This window comes from Girardinichthys multiradiatus, chromosome 8 (genome assembly GCF_021462225.1).
Source record: "Girardinichthys multiradiatus isolate DD_20200921_A chromosome 8, DD_fGirMul_XY1, whole genome shotgun sequence".
In the NCBI taxonomy this organism is placed as follows: Eukaryota; Metazoa; Chordata; class Actinopteri; order Cyprinodontiformes; family Goodeidae; genus Girardinichthys; species Girardinichthys multiradiatus.
Window position 1 is genome coordinate 12,553,407 of NC_061801.1, and position 21,729 is coordinate 12,575,135.

At 37.6% G+C, this 21,729-nt stretch overlaps 1 protein-coding gene across 6 annotated transcripts in view; it reads right to left on the reverse strand.

Annotated features, from left to right (window-relative positions):
* The window catches only part of LOC124872970 (rhotekin-like), a 54,582-nt gene that overhangs the window by 25,659 nt on the left and 7,194 nt on the right, over positions 1–21,729 (reverse strand). For 2 of the 6 annotated variants that reach the window (XR_007039407.1, XR_007039406.1), the window contains exons 10-11: positions 17,774–17,923; positions 12,067–12,165 (exon numbers count right to left, since the gene is read on the reverse strand). Coding sequence is in view for 3 of the 6 variants with exons in the window: in XM_047373422.1 (XP_047229378.1) it covers positions 12,053–12,165; positions 17,761–17,923 (276 nt within the window). In the remaining 3 variants the exon portion in view is untranslated. Of the gene's footprint in view, positions 1–11,710; positions 12,166–17,760; positions 17,924–21,729 lie in introns of those variants that run through there. The other 4 variants (XR_007039405.1, XM_047373423.1, XM_047373422.1 and 1 more) reach the window with 3 other exon arrangements.

Below are 21,729 nucleotides of genomic sequence, written 5' to 3' on the forward strand. Positions count from 1 at the left end.
CGCCAGTGGCAAATTTGCCAATCCCGTTGTTCTCTGGCAAATGCCAAGCGTCCTGCACGGTGTTGGGCTGTGAGTACAACCACCATTTGTGGACGTCAGGCCCTCATAGAGTCGGTTTCTAACCGTTTGTGCAGACACATGCACTTTTGTGGCCTGCTGGAGGTCATTTTGCAGGGCTCTGGCATTGCTCCTCCTGTTCCTCCTTGCACAAAGGCGGAGGTAGTGGTCCTGCTGCTGGATTGTTGCCCTCCTCCACGTCTCCTGGTGTACTGGCCTGTCTCCTGGTAGCGCCTCCAGGCTCTGGACACTACGCTGACAGACACAACAAACCTTCTTGCCACAGCTCGCATTGATGTGCCATCCTGGATGAGCTGCACTATCTGAGCCACTTGTGTGGGTTGTAGAGTCCGTCTCATGCTAACACGAGTGTGAAAGCACCACCAACATTCAAAAGTGACCAAAACATCAGCCAGAAACCATAGGTACTGAGAAGTGGTCTGTGGTCCCCACCTGCAGAACCACTCCTTTATTGAGTGTGTCTTGCTTATCGCCAAAGATTTCCCCCTGTTGTCTATTCCATTTGTACAACAGCAGGTGAAATTGATTGTCAATCAGTGTTGCTTCCTAAGTGGACAGTTTGATTTCACAGAAGTTTGATTTACTTGGAGTAATATTGTGTTGTTTAAGTGTTCCCTTTATTTTATTGAGCAGTGTATTAAAATGTTATATATATTTAACGTAATGTTATATATATAGTCAGTCAGTCAGTCTTTTTCTACCGCTTATTCCATAGTGGGTCACGGGGGAGCTGGTGCCTATCTCCAGCAGTCTATGGGCGAGAGGCGGGATACACCCTGGACAGGTCGCCAGTCCATCACAGGGCAACACACAAACAACCACGCACACACTCATTCATACACCTAAGGGCAATTTAGAGAGACCAATTAACCTAATAGGCATGTCTTTGGACTGTGGGAGGAAGCCGTAGTACCCGGTGAGAACCCACGCATGCACGGGGAGAACATGCAAACTCCATGCAGAAAGATCCCCGGTCGGGAAATGAACCCAGGACCTTCTTGCTGCAAGGCAACAGTGTGTGTGTGTGTGTGTATGTATTTGTGTGTGTGTGTGTTATATAGGCTGTCTAACTGTCATTGTGTATTATCAAAAGAAGTGAGATGAAAACACACAGAACATTTTTTTTGTGTGTGGTTAGCACACACCTCTGGTAACATTCCTGTCTTCCAGTCATCCATTTAAAACAACATCACACCCCCCTGACAGTTGAATGAGGATATGCTGCTTTTTATTACATGACAACACAGAGAGCAAAACAAATGAGTCGCTCTGAAATGGTTGTAGCATCTGTCAATAAGTTCACTAAGGCATCATTCAAACCAGAAAATTTCACATTGTGTTGTAACCTCGATAATCTACCCTGCAATTTGATTTCTGGTTTTAAAATGCCTTTACATTTTGTTTTGTCTAACATTTTGAAGCAACAAATATTCCCTCCCTTTATTTAAATCACATTTAAGGACGTAGATTGTATCACATGCTTTAGAAAATGACTGATTAGCTAATACTTCTTCAACATTAAGAAGATGGAAATTCTCAGTGAGGAGGTTCAACTCAAAAGCCTGAAAAATGTACATAAAATGTTTAGTTGTATTACAATTATTTGCAGAAATAATTCTAGAACAGGAAAACGCACGCTGGTGTAAATCAGTGGTACAAATGAAACAAAGCCAGCATTGTAAAAGCTGAACTATGCTATTATGTTAGGTTGTCACCTCACATATATGAGTTATCAAACTCTGCAGTACAACCTGTTCTTTTTGACATCTTGTGACCAATCGCTGGCTTTTCTCTGTACACAAAACATCCCACTGATGAACAACCAGCGCATTCTTTCTAAACTAAAACTTGTAACTTGTGTTTGCCTCCCAGTGTCAGAAACCTAAATTATAAGATTGTGTTTTATGACAGCCTACATAGTATAAAAGATGCCATTGTGCTTCTGTTCAGGAACAATTTGTCTTGCTTAGTTTCAGTGACATCTGTGACATAACATAACAGCTAACCTCTTAAAACTCGTATAAAGAAGATTGTCATCTTAGTCAACGTGTACTTATGCCCTTGTACTTTGATACCCATAAACAAAATCCAGGGAAACTAACTGCCCTTAGAAGTATGTGCTTAACCTCTCAGTTTAAATAAATGTGTCCTGTGAGTGTTAAATGTTTGTTTTTGGGAACAATAGTGAACAAACAGCATGTTAAAGAGCAAAAGAAAAGGGTTAGGCTATAATATACCCTAATCTTTGGAAATCTGTTAGATATTTGTAGTGATAGGATCTCCCTCTGCATGTATATAGAAAAATCTTAAGAGCTTTTTGTAGGTTAGAAGGCGTTGGCCCTGCTGCTGTGTTTTTAAACTGATTGGTATCTAATGACGTCAGGCCACTTGTTCCTTCTCTTATTCAACTTTATAGTGTCTGGAAGTCAACAGTTTTTTCCTAAAAAAACGACAAAGTAAAAAAACAAAACCCAAATGTTGAATTAAACCAGAGCTGCTCAAAGTCATGGTCTCTGACATCTTAATAGTTTAGTTTTTAAAGGCTAACAGACTAAACACCTACTTGAGCCAGTTATTTTCTGTATTCAGGGTTTTGTCCTATTTTCAGTGCGATGAATAAGTCTCACAGTTTGCAACAACAGAAATGGAAAGTTCTGGAATAATGTGGTCTTCATTATGTTATTGTCAGCTTAAATTTAAGTAGCAATGGTTATATGTAGATATTCTTTTTAACATAATTAGAATAAAGCAGTAAAACATGGCAAACACCTACAATGATGCTGGTTCAGAGCTGCATCTCTCAAACTGACATAAAGTATCTAGAATGTCTTGTTAAGTATTCTTAGGTTGCTCCTAATAAAACTAAAAAGTATGGTATATATTTGTATAAAGTCCCCGTTACTCTGATGTTCCTGCAGGGAAAACGAATGCAACCAATTGCCTACACTCATCTAATTAGCAGGTAGAGTCCACCTGTATGTAGTTTAATTTCAGTATTTATTTGTTTTCTCTTTTTTACATATTTTTTATCTTAGTATAAATAAAAGTATGAAAGTTATTTTATAGTCTCAAGGTTTTTTAGAGAACATCAATGAAGAAATATCATAAAGACTTGAAGACCTGTCAGGAATAGAGCTTCGGGAAAATTTTAATTGGGGTTAGGTTATAAAACAGTATGCCAAACCTACCAAGAAATGTCCGTTCACCTACTGACAAGAGGTTCATTGTAAGTATGGAGGAGCTGCGGAAATCTATTGCTCAAGTGAGAATCCATCAATTGGACAACTATTAGTGGTGCACTCCACAAACCTAAACTTTATCCAAGAGTGGCAAGAAGAAAGCTATTGCTGTAAGAAAACTAAAGGGAGTTCAATTAGCTTCTAATCTGTCCTTTCATTTCTTTAGAACAGGGCATGATGTGTGGCTTTTAACCTGCTTCAAGTTGAATTACCTATTTAAATTATTTCTTGATGTTACAGGTTAGGCAGGAATCAGGCCTGGGTGTGTCTCGTGAAATTTAACGTAGCTTTCAAAAAATGTGGGTAATGTTTTTACAAGGGGTGCATATAGGGACAAGTTGGTTTGGAATGGGGTTTTTTTCACTTGCATGAAATCATGATTTAAAAACTGCTTTTCATATGTACTGAAGTTATTTTTGTCTGGAATTAAAATAGGAAAAAACTTAGCATGGCAAAAAGGAAAACCCAAAGAAATTTGGAAGGGGCAACATTTATTTTGACAGCACTTTCCCTGAGGTGAAAAACTAACAGCCTATCACCATGAACACCATCCTCACCATGAAACATGGATTGAGCTATTTAGAGAAAGCTGTTTGTGACTGCAAAAGAATTGAGATAAAGTCAGAGGTTCACATTCCAGCAGAACAATAACCGTAAACATATAGCCAGAGGTATTTGGAATAATTTAGACCAAAGCATATTAATGTCTTAGATTAGTTTAAGGTCCAGATTTAAATCCAACTGATAATCTGTGGCAAGACTTAAAAGTAGATGTTCACAGATGCACTCCATTCAATATTGTTGAGCTTGGGCTTTATTTCAAACAAAGGCAAAAGTTCAGTCTTGTGTAAAGCCTGTTGAGACACAGTTGCTGTGATTGCAGTAAAAGTTGGTTCTATGAAGCATTGACTCAGACACCTGAATACAAATGCATGCAAGAGACTTTTATTTATGAAAAAATTCCCAATACCACCAAAACAATGAGGGGTTGCAGTTGTATCGTGGGAAAAGTAAAAAAAAGGAACTGTATAAGTTTAAAAGTAACAAGTTGGCTCTTCAGTTACATTTATAACCACTAGGGTTTTTATTGCTAAAAATATGGGCCTTCAATTAATCTTCATGAGTTGATGTAAATGTTATATGTGTTTCATTTCTCACATGTTTTTACTATCAGAATCAGTTCTGCTTGGTGTTTGTACTCTTTGTACAATCTCTTTGTACAATCAAGCATCAGGTAATTAAAAAACATACTTATGCAAAATTACATTTTCACCTCCAGATACTTTTAGCTGCTGTAATACCTTTGGAATGAAGTTGTTGCACATTTTGGTTTATCTTGCTCCAGTGGATCGTTATCTTTTCTGGATGGCAGGAGATTAAACAACACATTTGTTCAGTTGTTCAACCACTGTTTTATCGTAAACGACCTCAAAGACCTGGTTTGAACTGATTTTGGAAGCTCAAACATAAGTTGGCGGAAACATATTAAATGGACTGAGCAGACATCCCTGAGAGGCCTCCATGCTGTGTTTGATACAGAATTATGTGATACTACCAAAACATCCTGTCTGTTAAGTTTATAAGAAGAAATCCAAGATTTAGCTTTGGAGGGAAATTTTGAGAAACAATATAAAGAAGCAACAACCTGTTGGACGATCTTTCTCTGTACTCTATTTTTAAACATCACTCCTTCTGACGCAACTTAACCATAGCTGAAGACCAGTGAACATACACGATGTTTCCAAATGTATAGGTTCACACCACCAAATCAATGAATCCCAGTGTTCCAATCACTTCCATGGCTGCAGGTGTGTAAAGTTTGGTGTGGAGAAACTGGACTGTCCTGCACAGAGTTCTGACCTCAAGCTTCTCGATCACATTTTAGATGAATTAGAGCAGAAGCTGTAATTCTGGTTTTTTCATCTATCAACTATGAACACACTCCTAAACCTTGTGGTAGATGTTTACAGAATAGTTAAAGTTGCTATTGCTGGCAACGATGACTCCATCAACAAATTGGACCTTATAGATCAAGCATAGGATGTCATCAAAGTTTATGTATATGCAAAAGTAGACAGACAAATACTCTTGATAATATATTGTACTTTAGTGATACGTCTCCAATATGCGTTATTGGGACAATCTACCTGTTTCATTTGATTCATTGCTCCGCAGCATTCTCAGTATGTTGAGCTTCAACCTTCTTTGGAAAAATTCAAGGCTTAAGATGCAACTGGGTATTAAAGCTTTTGATATTTCTGTAATCACCCATGCACTTGTTGACATTAACGTTGAGAAATTAAAACTATATAAACCTAATTCAGTTAGGCAACAGTTTGCATGTATTCTTTCATACTTTGTGACAACTTTAATTTACATTATGTGGTGGGTTTTTTTTTTTTTGGTTCCTTTCTTAATTTTGTATATGTTAGGCCTCAAACAAAACATAAAAGAAACCAAGTTAATGCATGCAGTAAGTGAAAAATAAGAAAAACGGTTGTCTGCTTTATCTCTTTTTATCGATATTTTTCCAGTCCAGAAAGAAAATAGTGTGATTAACTCCCCCTCCTATAAATCCAGATAAATCCAGTATTTTGTTTAGATTCAAGCTGAGGTGTTTTTTCCCACTTCGTGTCTCAAGCATAACAATCTCTTTCAGACCTCTATAATGTCAGGTGGTATGCAAAATTTTCTGATTTGAAACCTGTTTTTAGCATATTTGGGGAGCGTTTTTAGTGTAAGGTGAGAAATAGAGTAGCTCATAAATATGACATAACTGAAAGTGATTAAACATATAAGAAATGCTGAGAGAGCACCTATTATTTATGAATTTGATCAAAAATGTGTGCATTAAAAATTAGTACACATTTTGTGTGAATTGAAAACATGAATTCCAAATTATGCTTTGGCTATTTAGTCATTAACTGACTTTCTACCCAAACTAATTGAAGAGCAAATCTGAAAGAGCAGTAACAGTTCCTTTTAAATGTTCTTAGGGTTAGTGCAAGCTGTGTCGAACTGTTGCCAAAGGCGTTATGCACATCATATAGGCATTAAGACAATGTTCTGCTGAATCTCCTGCAAGTAAAGCAAATAAATATTTCCGATTTATCTGACTAACAAAAAAGGAAAAGTGGTAAGACTGTTGTGCATGCCAGAAGTCATACCTTTCCTTGTAGTAAGAGGACAGCAAAGTGCGTGCCTCATTAGAGAAATCTGGATTGCCAGGGAGTTACTGTTATGAAGGAGGAAGAAAAAAATTAATAAATCTGATGATTAAAGTCTTTATCAAATAGTTCCAGTAGAACTCACGGTGCCAGAAAACCTGAAGCTGGTGAGAGATTGGATATCAGGAAGTTATGGAAAGATTCTTTTATTGCTTGGTTTCCAGTTAGGATGTCAGTTTGAAGCACTGGAATATCTGCTTTGTCCACTTGGTTTCTGGCATGGAGCCTCGCATATATTTTGATCAGCATGACTGCCATTTTTGTCAGCAAACGTTTGAAACAATGAACCCATTCTTGATTACAGTGTCTGGCTTTTGTCCCAGGTCATTTATGGGTAGTGCTTGTCAGTGCCTGGTATTTACTCAGACTTGTTTGCCTACTTTTAGGCTAGGTTTCTCCCCGACTCGTCACAGAACTTTTGTGATATTTATTGTATGTTTTGTGGAGATTTAAGTCTTACAAATAAGTTACATTTGCGTCCTTTTTTGCATGCATTAAAAGAAATCTATATATTCATACAAAATTTGCTAATTATTTGTTATAAATTCTGCATGTCTCTACTTGTACTCCACTTGTATGGGTAGTATGTCTACAGTGAAATATATCAGTGATGATCTGGTGCAAATCTATTGGAAATATATAATTTCAACAGGTTTATTTTAGTTTTATTTCAGTTCTACATTGAAAACTCAAAAAACTGATAACATGTTTCTCTGGACCTTTGAGCCAGAGGCTGTCGAGCTCTAAAGTCAGAAATCAATATTTCAATTTAGTGGGTCAAAAAGAATTAAGAGTAAAACTAATGTTGGACTTGCTTGTCAACAACACAAATCCATAACCTTGTATTTTTGTGTAAGTATGACAAAGCAATGGTGAGGTTTCAGATGATTATTAATACATAAAGAAAGTTATATTGTTGTGGTCCACTTCGTTTGCTGTGATCCAAATTTGTCAAATGGAAAAGTCAGCTTTGTAGGTTTAAAGTAGGTTTGATTTATTACTTTAACATCTTGAAGAGGTCAGAATAGTTTATTGCTTCATCCGTTTAGTTATAAAGCTTTCTGTGCGCAACAAATGTCTTACAAAAGGCATCAAATGCCTAAGACAGGCAGTGCTCTTGTTTACCTATTGGCAATTCTAATGAAACATAAGCCAGATATTTCTATACACTTTTGTTGTTGTTGTTGTAAATAGCCAATATATACAGTGCCTTGCGAAAGTATTCAGCCCCTTGAACTTTTCAACCTCTTGCCACATTTCAGGCTTCAAACATAAAGATATAAAATTCTCATTTTTTGTGAAGAATCAACAACAAGTGGGACACAATCGTGAAGTGGAATGAAATTTATTGGATGTGTCAAACTTTTTTAACAAATAAAAACTGAAAAGGGGGGCGTGCAATATTATTCAGCCCCTTTACTTTCAGTGCAGCAAACTCACTCCAGAAGTTCAGTGAGGATCTCTGAATGATCCAATGTTGTCCCAAATGACTGATGATGATAAATAGAATCCACCTGTGTGTAATCAAGTCTCCGTATAAATGCACCTGCTCTGTGATAGTCTCAGGGTTCTGTTCAAAGTGCAGAGAGCATCATGAAGACCAAGGAACACACCAGGCAGGTCTGAGATACTGTTGTGGAGAAGTTTAAAGCCGGATTTGGATACAAAAAGATTTCCCAAGCCTTAAACATCCCAAGGAGCAATGTGCAAGCAATCATATTGAAATGGAAGGAGTATCAGACCACTGCAAATCTACCAAGACCCGGCCGTCCCTCTAAACTTTCATCTCGAACAAGGAGAAGACTGATCAGAGATGCAGCCAAGAGGCCCATGATCACTCTGGATGAACTGCAGAGATCTACAGCTGAGGTGGGAGAGTCTGTCCATAGGACAACAATCAGTCGTACACTGCACAAATCTGGCCTTTATGGAAAAGTGGCAAGAAGAAAGCCATTTCTCAAAGATATCCATAAAAACTCTCGTTTAAAGTTTGCTACAAGCCACCTGGGAGACACACCAAACATGTGGAAGAAGGTGCTCTGGTCAGATGAAACCAAAATTGAACTGTTTGGCCACAATGCAAAATGATATGTTTGGTGTAAAAGCAACACAGCTCATCACCCTGAACACACCATCCCCACAGTCAAACATGGTGGTGGCAGCATCATGGTTTGGGTCTGCTTTTCGTCAGCAGGGACAAGGAAGATAGTCAAAATTGATGGGAAGATGGATGGGGCCAAATACAGGACCATTCTGGAAGAAAACCTGTTGGAATCTGCAAGAGACCTGAGACTGGGATGGAGATTTATCTTCCAACAAGACAATGATCCAAAACATAAAGCCAAATCTACAATGGAATGGTTCACAAATAAACGTATTCAGGTGTTGGAATGGCCTAGTCAAAGTCCAGACCTGAATCCAATCGAGAATCTGTGGAAAGAGCTGAAGACTGCTGTTCACGAACGCTCACGAAGAATGGGCAAGAACTTAAGTCTCTCGATGTACAAAACCGATAGACATACCCCAAGCGACTTGCAGCTGTAATTGCAGCAAAAGGTGGCGCTACAAAGTATTAACGCAAGGGGGCCGAATAATATTGCACGCCCCACTTTTCGGTTTTTTATTTGTTAAAAAGGTTTGACACATCCAATAAATTTCATTCCACTTCACGATTGTGTCCCACTTGTTGATTCTTCACAAAAAATTAGAATTTTATATCTTTTATGTTTGAAGCCTGAAATGTGGCAAGAGGTTGAAAAGTTCAAGGGAGCTGAATACTTTTGCAAGGCACTGTATAAATAAACCGAATTGGTTTGAATAAAACTGAAACATAACTTTTTTTTCTCAATGTCTGACATTAAACCAAACTACGTGTTCCCTGTTTATATGTGTTTGCTAAATACCCCGAAAAATGAAATTCAGACATTCACATACATTAGGATTACTATTATATAATTTGCATAGAGGCTAACCTCTGAATGTATTTTAAAGTAACGCCTCAATCGCATTGCTTCCTTGTGTGACATCATGAAAAACCAAAATAAATCATCCAACATATTAGGAAGAGGATCGTGGACCTCCAAAAGTCTGGTTCATCCTTGATGTAAATTTCCATTTATCTTGAAGTGCCACATTCTTCTGTTCAAGCAATTATATGCAATTATTATAAACACCATGGGGATGTCCAGCTTGCCATACCATTCAGGAAGGAGAGACACACAGGTTCTATGCCCCAGATATTGCCATAAAATGTATGTATCAACCCTGCAACAAAAGTAAAAGATTTTGCTGAAACACTGAAATCTTTGCCACATATACTGAAAGGCCACTCAGAGGGAAGATGCCAGTACTCCAAAATCTACAGAAAAAGTCAAATTACAGTTTGCAAATTACTCAAGGACAAACATATTTATTTGTTCTTTTAATGACCTTTTTTTAACAGGAATGACAACAGACATGTCCTATGGTCTGATGAAACTAAAATTGTTGTAAAAGTGTTTGGCCATCCTTCGGACATGATTGTTTTCTACTGAGCAAAACATTCAATTATTTAACTGATTTTTACTCATCTTCAGCATAGAAATAAAGGGGAAAAGACATTTTTTGTTAAATCCACAACTAAATGAGCATAAAATGTCATGAAAACTTAAGTCCAAAAGGCCATACTTTTCACAAAGATTTCATGTAATAATTAGGCATGACCTCAACATTTGAAACTGGATGTCAGCTTTTTTTTGTATCTTTGTCCAATATAGACATAAACCTGTATTATTGTGGTTAATGTAAATTTCTAGTTTCCCTTAAGTCATTTATCATGTGACTTCTAAATGCATTGCCATGCTGTTGATTATAGTAAAATAAACATGTAACAATTGATTATACAGTTACAAAACCGATTGCAAGACTGCTGGGTAATCTCTCATTTTTGATTAGCAGCCTTGAAGACGTTTTGGAGTGGCTGAAAGCACAGCTCGATGTTGCATTTGTCACAAAATATGTGTTTTTCCTGTGCAGTAAGGCTTCTTGCATCTAGTGGCCTCTAGATTACTGTCATAATTTGGCATGTGATCAGCGATGTCTTACTGCACTTCTGGCAGATACATTACATCATGTACTTACCATCTATCTCATTCCTGTTATTTGCCTCATTTCCCGAATACAAGTATTCAAGATCAGATACCTGTCCATTTACAAGCAGTTCAAGGAAGTTTCAGACGTTCTACTCTTAAAAAAACATTATGGAAAAAGTAAGATAAAATATTATAGTTGTGAAATCAAAATTTAGCAATAAAATGCTAGTCCCACCAGTCCCTCCTGTTTTGCACAAGGAGCGACTGGTGCACTTCACAAACTAGATACAATCATGAGAAAAGAACACCATGTGGAAATATTGAAGCAACATCTGAAGACGTCAGTCAGGAATTTTAAGCTTAAGCACAAACAGGCCTTAAAATGGTGCATGACTAAGCATATCACTAAATTAATTACAAATTGGGCTGTAAGTGGCTTACAAAGTCAATATATTGGAGTGACATCACAAAGCCCTGATCTCAGTCCCCTAGAAAATCTGTGGGCAGAGCTGAAAAAGCACTGTGCACGCAAAGTAGCGCTCCCCAAGATATTTAAAGCATTTTATTACCTAATGCTTCTTTAAACTGCCCCATAGCTTTCTCCCTGACCTGTCTGCTGTGTTTACTGACTTCCATGATGGGGTTTGTTCACCTATAAACTCTCTATAAAATCTCTGAGGTCTCCATAGAATTGTCGTATTTATTTACACACTGTTGGACTTGTTCTTCTAATTCATTGATGTCTAAAGGTAAATGGTAGCACTGGCTTTTATTTTGTGTATCAGAGTAAAAGGGAGTCAATACAAATACATGCCACACATTAAGAATCTTTAAAATGCAAAATTTTCCTTCTACTTAAAAATCTGTGCAAGATGTTTCTACATAAAATCACAATAAAATACTTTAAGGTTTGTGGTTTTAACATGACAAGAGTGAACAATTTCTGGGTGTTTGAATACTTTTGAAATGCACTGTAAATGTTGACATTTTCACTTGTTTCCCAACGCTTTAAAGGGAAGAAAATAGCAGTAACTATTGTTTCTGCTGGTTTCCGCAACAATAATGTAAAAAAAAAAAAAAGGCAACGGCAACAATACACACATAACCCTGCAGCGTTCATTTAAAATGTTGGCTCAAAATGAGGATGTCTCATTTTGATAGATGCCTTTCACAGTGTGTTTTCAAGTCTCATCTTCTGTACTGGCATCAGTCCAAAAGAACCATTGAAAAGGACAAGACAATAGGAAATCAACTCAACTGGAACAAAGAATGTATTAAGAGGTAATTTTGAAAGTAAATCCGGTAATTGTGCAGGAGGAAAAATCTGAGCTCTTTGACAACACCTTTCCATGTGAAAACCCCTGAAATCAATAAGCTGGCTACATGTTTTCATCACTAACATGTTTCACGGAAATGCTTGAATAAGAGCATGCAAGGCTCATGTGACACTACCTATTTCATGATAAAGAGATCCCTGCTTCACCGTATTGGATTTTCTGGGCCTCGGCATTTCAATCTTCATCACCTCATCGCTGCATTGCTTCCACTGGACTGAAAAAACCAAAATGAGCAATTATTTATATTACAAAGACAATGAAGTGGATTTAGTAATTACTTTCAGCAGTTATGATGTTATAATATCTATTCAAGCAGGCAAGGCTTTCTTCTTTACTCTGCCAGAGTTTCGCTGTGCTATTCAAGTTTACATTATACCTGCTGTTCTACATAACACATTTGGCTCTCTGAGCTTCCACACATATGTCAAGTTTTCAGTTCGATTGTTGCAGCTCCATCATGCATTGTAGTGACATATTAATTGTAATTTGTTTACGTCATTTGTTTGCTGCGGTCCCTGCTAATTCGGGCTGATCAGGAAGCAGCTTCATTTTAGGTTGGCTAAAGAAAGTTAATCACCAAGCAAATCTTCTCGAAGAGCAAGGGTGCTTTTCCAAATTATGACGCATTAGTATGGGAAGAAACTTGTGCCATCAGAAACTGAATTTGAATTCCTCAGACCGAATTTGTATTTGTGTAATTTGAAATTAAATAATTTGGTTTGAAAATGAATTTCACTAAACTGAAAATAATGGTCAGTCAGTCATTTTCTACCGCTTATTCCATAGTGGGTCACGGGGGAGCTTGTGCCTATCTCCAGCAGTCTATGGGCAGGAGGCGGGGTACACCCTGGACAAGTTGCCAGTACATCACAGGGCAACACACAAACAACCATGCACACACTCATACACCTAAGGGTAATTTAGAGTTACCAATTAACCTAGCAAGCATGTCTTTGGACTGTGGGAGGAAGCCAGAGTACCTGGTGAGAACCCACGCATGCACGAGGAGAACATGCAAACTCCATGCAGAAAGACCCCAGGCCAGGAATTGAACCCAAGACCTTCTTGCTGCAAGGCAACAGTGCTACCAACTGTGCCACCATGCAGCCCTGAATATAATGGTTTAAAACTGAATTTGTTTGCTTTGAAAATTGCTTTGCTTTGTATTGAAAATTCAGTTTGATTACTTTCACTTTCAGGTCTGAAATTCAATTTCAATTCCAAAATTCAGTTTTTTGTGTCACACATCCGGGTCCTTGAAGCCACAGATTAATCAAACACAGATTTACTGATTCAAGGATGTCATTCACTATTGCTGTGTCCAGATTCAGGGCTGCATCCTTTGAAGGACGCATTTGTAGGCCAATAACGTCCTGGATGAGGCAACGGATGCTGTCCAAACTCCAAGGTTCCAACAAATGTGTCCTTCTTATCCCCAGATTTGAAGGATGGGTCCGGTGTATCCTCCGTGTCCCACCCTATCCCATGATTCATTGCGGGTCGAAGTAGATTGTTCAAATGGAAGTAGTACAGGCCGGAGGACCGAAAAGCTGTGAATAAAATTGTTTATATTGCGCATTCTGTGAAACAACTGAACTTTTACAATATTTTTAGACGAGAATGTAGTTGTGTAAACCTAAAATATCTGATCAGTTTATCAAGATATCGCTTAATTGCAAAAATGCGCAGATGTGTTTGTCCGCTGCCCCAGCAGCTATGGAGGTAAATTTGTCTCAATATTATTCAATCAAACAAAAAACTAATCTAAATCAAAAAAATAAATTGTGGTCAAAACGTTTGGAATATTCAATCAAAAAAAAACTAATCTCAATCAAAAAATATTAAGGTGTGATCAAAACTTTCAGAGTTGTAACGATTATTTTTTTTTATGGAATATTTTTTTGGGGGAGAAAACAAAATTGTTTGAAAAAAAACTTTTTTTGATTAAAATGACTCATTTTTTCTCATGAAGAGAAAAAAGTTATTTGCAAAATATAAACTTTTATTGGCGCACGTCAAAAATCTTTGGTTACGACTCTCGCTCTTTTGGTTTTGACGCTCTCTGTTTTTGGTTGAACTCAACGAATTTTGAGTGCTGGAAACAAACATCCTGACGAACGATATAAGACGATATACGACGTTTCCCTATTGGTTAGCGCTGACTAAAGCAGCAGACTCTGATCCCCTGCACCTCTGAACTTCCGCTCGAACTGCAGGGCTTGTACAGAAGAAAACTGCGGTTAAGTGAGCCGACAGTCAGAAATACGCGGTCACGCCAGCTGACACTAGCTCTCTCTTAAAGATTAGCGTCGCGCATACAAGGTGCATTACGGTAATGGAGCAGAAAGGACCCCGATCCTGGCAACGGTTGAGAAAATAAGAGGAAAACAGATAAGGAACCTACAGAACATTTATATTAATTACATTTTTACAACTCAGATTTTATTAGAGGGTTATCTATATTATAACCAGAATTAATATTTCATAATTTTACTGTAAAGGTTTGGAGAAATACACAACTACCCCAAGTGTAGTATAAAACAAAGTCCATGTTGGACAGACGGCATCCCATAATCCTGTGTGTTGTCCTCACCACCCGTGATACTTCCTCTCCTGTGCTGTTCCCTCACCACACTGTCCTGCTGAGACACAGAGTGCTTTCCACCGTGGCCCTGTAGATATGTGTCAGCAGTTGAGGAGATGAAGAAGAGCTGTTGTTGTACCTTCTTCAACAGGCGAGGGGCGTTTCCAGTCCAGGAGAGGTCAGAGTAGATCTGGATGCTCTTGCACTTTACGTTGTCCAGACCACTTCCCACAGGACCTCATCGACCTCACCAAAAAGAAGCGTTTGTGGTACTTTGTTGGGGTAGTTGTGTATTTCTCCAGAAACCTACAGTGAAATTATGAAATACTAATTCTGGTTATAATATAGATGACGCTCTAATATAATCTGAAGAGATTGTGTTGTCATCTCTCATGGTTTTGGAGAAATAAATTCCTGAAAGTGGGACAAATGCATATAATGGTTGAACATTTTGAGGTATTTTGACAAGATATTTCTGCAAAACTGTACAGTAAAATATTAAATATTTATTCTTTTACATAAAACATGAATGTGAAAGTTGTAAAAATGTAATTAATATAAGTGTTCTGTAGGTTACTTTTCTGTTTTCCCTCTTATTTTCTCAACCGTTGCCAGGATCGGGGTCCTTTCTGCTCCATTACCGTAATGAACCTTGTATGCCCGACGCTAATCTTTAAGAGAGAGCTGGTGTCGGCTGGCGTGACCGTGTATTTCTGACTGTCGGCTCACTTAACCACAGTTTTCTTCTGTACAAGCCCTGCAGTTCGAGCGGCCGCTTTAGTCAGCGCTAACCAATAGGGAAACGTCTTACAGCGTTCGTCTTTAGGCCCCGTCCAGGATGTTCATGTTCCCAGCACTCAAAACTTTGAGTTCAACCAAAAACAGAGAGCGTCAAAACCAAAAGAGCGAGAGTCGTAACCAAAGATTTTTGACATGCGCAAATAAAAGTTTGTTTTGCAAATAACTTTTGAATAATATTGAGACAAATTTACCTCCATACAGCAGCCGGCTCGCCTCGACAGCTGCTAGCTGACCGGACGGTTGAGGTGCGCTAAACCCCGAGAGAACAGCTGCCTCCCGGCACATTGTTTTCAAAATCCCTCTGGGTTTCCCCAATGGGTGGAAGTTAAACAGATATAATTCAGTCAGATGAAATCTAATATTAATGTTTTTGGTTTATTTACTATAATAATAATAATTATTATTACTATGCTCTACAAATAAACAGATTTAAACGTTGTTCCTAAAGTTAATGTGTGTTTATGTTGTTGAAAGCTTTACAAATAAATTAAACAAATGGTATTTGTCATCAATGTATTTTATCTAGTGTTAGATTTTTATATCTATGAACACAAAAAATATTTTCAACATTTTAAATGGCTTAATAATGAACAAGATCATAAAATAATATCATTTTAAAACCAAACAGCATTATAAGCCATCAGCAATATGTAAAAGGGTAAATAAAAAACAGTACAGAAGAGACAGCGTTATTAACGATCAGGCTCCATTTGTTTGGCTTCACAGCTCTGTGCTTCATGCTAACACGGTTGCTAGGCAACAGAAGACAACACCGGCGGCACACTATGCTAATCTGGCATGTTTAGCTAATAGCTACAGGCAGCATAAGTGTTACTGTTTGACCATCATTTGCTTACATGACGCTTCTTATAGATGCTCATTTGACTTGGTGATTGACATCCGCCAAGCTCATGTATGCTGCACTGGTCCAGCTCAACATGCCGTAAAGGAAGTTTAACCTGATGTGAAACGTAAATCGATGATTCTGTGTTTGATTAATCTGTGGCTATCCTCAAGGACCCGGATGTGTGACCCAAAAAGTGAATTTTGGAACTGAAATTGGATTACAGACCTGAAAGTGAGAGTAGTCAAACTGAATTTTTAAAACAACGAAATACATTTTAAAAGCAAATGAATTCCGTTTCAAACCATGAAATTCAGTTTCAGTTTAGTGAAATTAATTTTCAAACCAATGCATTTAATTTCAAATTACACAAATACAAATTCAGTCTGAGGAATTCAAATTCAGTTTCTGGTGGCACAAGTTTCTTCCCATACATTAGCCTGTTACAGTTGGCCAGTCAGATATACCAGAAAATATATACAGCCACTTTTGATAGTAAAAGCCCTTTATGGTTGACAAAAATACACTAAAAAGCCGGTGGTGCTGGTAGAAGACACTGATTGTTTTTAACTGTAGTATTTCTGCAACATGCAGAAATTTAAGTCTGACGAGAAGGATTAAGGTCCACTTGCTTTCATTTGTTTCATATGCATTAGGTACGCTGGAGAAAGTTGATGGAATGATAGTTGGAGCTAAATACAGGGCGATCCAGGAAGAAAATTGGTTAGAAGCTGCAAAAGACTTCAAACGGGCAAATGAATAGAATATTCAAAGCATATTCATGTGTTGAATTGCCCAATAAAAGCCCAGAAAGAGATCCAATTAAGAATTTGAGGCACGATTTGAAAACTGATGTTCACAAATAATGTAGATGTGGAAAAATGGGGGAGACATACCCTAAAAGACTTGCAGCTGTAATTGCAGAAAAAAGTGGTTCTAAAAAGCATTGAGTCTATAGGAGTAAAATATATATTCATACCACTCATATTTTTGCTTCGTAAAAATCTTTTAAAACTATGCATGGTTTCTCTTCTACTTCATATTTCTGAACATCTATGTTTTAGTCTTTTACATTATATCCTTATATCCAAATAAAAGGCGTATAGTTCATTGACGTTTGTGGCTATGTGGTGAGAAAAACTTCAAGGGGTATGAATACTTAAGCAAGATACTGTATGTAATGTATTTATACGTACAGTAGATATACAATTATTTTAGAGATTTTGTTTCTTATTTTGGTTCTGTGCATTTAAGAAATACTATTATCATTCTAATTTCGATACCTTTGGTGTCAGTATATTTTTGTACCTTGCAGACTGTGTTGAAAATCTAGAAAAGAGTAATAAATATCAATGCCAAAGGCATTTTTTTAGTACCTAAGAATAACGTTAAGCTTGTCTGTACACTCCACATTTCCCTGTTTAGTTCCTCTAAACGAAAAAAGTACCTTTTAGAGTATTAATAAGAAACCAAAAACTTACTCTCGACCTGAAAATTATAGCCTATGCAGTTTTCAGAGCAGGTAAATGTAAGATAAGCAAGATGTTTTTGACAGATAAGTTCCTTAATCTTAGCCTTACTCATGTTACTGACATGTTGCCAGAGGGCCTTATTCCAGCTATGCAAGTCTTCAGTATTCTGGGTGGTAGCGGTGTAGGTCATATTTTCTCTGTGAGGCTGCATGGTAATAACAATCTGCTGCCCATGGACAGGATCTCCTTCAGACATGCACACTCTGGTATCCTGAGGGGAGAAAACAGATTGATTTATTTTTACATTTAATTTAGATTTCTTAGGAGTTTTCTGTAAGAACATCCACATTAATATTACATGTTGTCAAGATGGCAAAGATGTTTACAATTTAAGGGGAAAATAACCCTACAGGTCTGCTAAGGCCCAGGGCAAATGTTTACCTGTTCTCCAACAAATCTCTGAGGACTTCACAGAACAGCTGTATTTACACTGGGATTAAATTACATACAGGTGCACTCTATTTACTATTTAAAGAACCTCTGCATCAAGTGAACCTCTGGCCCTGTCTCAAGTCTTTTGCAGCTTTTAGGTTAGATACTGTAGGTTATCTTCCAGTCTTTCCCTTTATGTAGCTCATTCCATCTTCCCATCAACTCTGACCAGCTTCCTTGTCCCTGCTGAAGAAAAGCCTCCCCACAGCATGATACTCTCACTGCTATGTTTCACAGTATGCACCATTTACGCATTCAGGGGGAGATTTAGTGTTTTTTACTTAGTTCATTCGTGGTTTAATTTGCTCTCATCAAACCAGAGCACCTTCCTCCACATGTGTTGCCTTGTTCACAACATGGCTTGTGGAAAACCACAGAGGGGATTTCTTAATGCCTTTTTCGATAAAGAACAGATTTGCAGAGTGCACAATTAATAGTTGTTGATTTCTCAGACATGACAGGTCACTCGCTTGGCATTTCTCTTCGTTGAGAAGGTTCACATTTCACCATGATTGCTCTCGGAAGAACTTGTTTGGTGGGAAAAAAAAACATGCTGCTAATACAATAAGACGGAAAAAATGCCTTGAAATATAATCTCTCATTTCAGTTTTGGATTTCAAACGTTATGTTGGCTTTTATCTGTAACCTTAATAAACAGTTTTAGTGGTTTACCCATGTTTAAACTTTAAATATATCTCATGCTTAACCTTCATTGAGACCTGCCATTAAAATAACAATTTAATGTTTAATGTTCAAGAGCTAAGAGAAACGACCTGTTTCAAAATGCTAATATTTTTGTATTACAGTTGTAGTTCATTTTTGGGGTTACAGACATGACAGGTCACTCGGATGACATGATATAAATGGTACACATAGAAATGTCTGTATTGGTAAGAACATTTATGACAAGGTACCCCTCCCCTAAAAACAGTTTTTTTAGGTGATAGTAGTAACAGGACACGAGCCAAAACCTGTTTTTTTTTTCTCTGCTTAGAAAGCAGGTTATGCCAGTCTATTATTGACAAGAAGGGAGCAGATGCTGAGTGAGTAACCTCACGTTTAACACGGCTGCAGCCTAAAAAAATTGGATAAACAAGAGTTATTTGTGTCTTTAATGCTTAAGAAACATAAATGAAAAAAAATATATAGAAATAAGAATAAGTGTTAGGAGGCTTGTTTGTCAGATTAAAAGTAACTTTTGAAAATAACAACCTTTAAACAGGTATTAAACATGTTTTTCATTAAACCCACATTTCTGCATTAAATCTTTTTATTGGCCTAATGTAACATTCTAATCATCGTGTTTTCATTAGCTGTAAACAGAAAATTATCATAATTAATAGAAATAAAGACTTGAAAACATCAATTTAATCTGTGTGTAATAAATCTGTAAATAAATCTGTTTCATTACTGAAATGAGTTACGGAAATAAATGAACAGACTATGCACTATGGGGTAGTCCTGTATGCAACAAGTTAATGAGCCATATGTAAAAGGACCCTCTCACATCTTCATAATTCTTTTTTTTTTTTTTTTGATGCTCAAGCATTTAGTTAAGGGTATTGAATAAAAAGGTTTTAAAAAGATGAAAAGATGTGTCACAAGTAAGGCGATCTGTCAAACTGTCATTATCTAAGTCACGGTTGAAGTGTATAAAAGATTTGGCTGTCTGCTTGTTACTTGTTTAAACTGGTCCTTTTGACGTCAGAGGTCTCCAGGACTGTACAGATTAACAATGAGATTATTTCCTCAAAGTGCGAATGGCTTTTTCTTCGTCATTGTTCTGCAGGCAGTTTCTGCAACCAGACTGGTTGTATAATGTCCCATTTTAAGTTATACCCAATGATTAATCCACAAAGATACAGGCGTTGAACAATAAAACTGAAACACCTGTCATTTTAGTGTGGGAGGTTTCATGGCTAAATTGGACCAGCCTGGTAGCCAGTCTTCATTGATTGCACATTGCACCAGTAAGAGCAGAGTGTGAAGGTTCAATTAGCAGGGTAAGAGCACAGTTTTGCTCAAAATATTGAAATGCACACAACATTATGGGTGACATACCAGAGTTCAAAAGAGGACAAATTGTTGGTGCACGTCTTGCTGGCGCATCTGTGACCAAGACAGCAAGTCTTTGTGATGTATCAAGAACCACGGTATCCAGGGTAATGTCAGCATACCACCAAGAAGGATGAACCACATCCAACAGGATTAACTGTGGACGCAAGAGGAAGCTGTCTGAAAGGGATGTTCAGGTGCTAACCTGGATTGTATCCAAAAAACATAAAACCACGGCTGCCCAAATCACGGCAGAATTAAATGTGCACCATATCATGACATTCCCTTGGCCCAATACTTGTGCTAGATGGGCGCTTCACTGCTAAGGACTACCGAACCATTCTTGAGGACCATGTGCATCCAATGGTTCAAACATTGTATCCTGAAGGCGGTGCCGTGTATCAGGATGACAATGCACCAATACACACAGCAAGACTGGTGAAAGATTGGTTTGATGAACATGAAAGTGAAGTTGAACATCTCCCATGGCCTGCACAGTCACCAGATCTAAATATTATTGAGCCACTTTGGGGTGTTTTGGAGGAGCGAGTCAGGAAACGTTTTCCTCCACCAGTATCACGTAGTGACCTGGCCACTATCCTGCAAGAAGAATGGCTTAAAATCCCTCTGACCACTGTGCAGGACTTGTATATGTCATTCCCAAGATGAACTGATGCTGTATTGGCTGCAAAAGGAGGCCCTGCACCATACTAATAAATTATTGTGGTCTAAAACCAGGTGTTTCAGTTTCATTGTCCAACCCCTGTAGATGGTACAAGCTATACTGTCACAAACATCTCCACCAAGTGCATGAGGAAAAAACTGCAAAGGCCCTAAGATAACACAGTGTAAAGCTGTAAATCAGTATACTGTAGCTTAGACTGGTTTCTCTCACCTGAGCAACATTTCTGCTTTTATATTTTATAGTATTCTAATAAAGAAGCCATCAGCTTTTTATTTGTTATCTGTTATATTCTTAACATTTATTTGTTTTTCTTATTACTGCCTAAATATTTAGTAGGTTTAATCAATTAATTCATTCTTGATCTTTACACACCACAGCAATATCAGCTATTTCTACTAGAAAATAAGTTGCACGAAATGGGAAAAATGTATATTCATGAAGTTAAAACAGCCTAGTGATAAACCATTTAACTTTTAATTTGTATGATCTATTTCAGTTATTTGACATCACATATAATTAATAGTTAAACTGAACTTGGTTTCCCAAAAACTAATCCCCTTACTTATAAAGTAACACAAATGATAATTTAGAGAAAGAGATGGATATTTCCTTACATATCTGCCATGTACAGGGGTTGGACAATGAAACTGAAACACCTGGTTTCAGACCACAATAATTTATTAGTATGGTGTAGGGCCTCCTTTTGCGGCCAATACAGCATCAATTCATCTTGGGAATGAGATATACAAGTCCTGCACAGTGGTCAGAGGGATTTTAAGCCATTCTTCTTGCAGGATAGTGGCCAGGTCACTATGTGATACTGGTGGAGGAAAACGTTGCCTGAC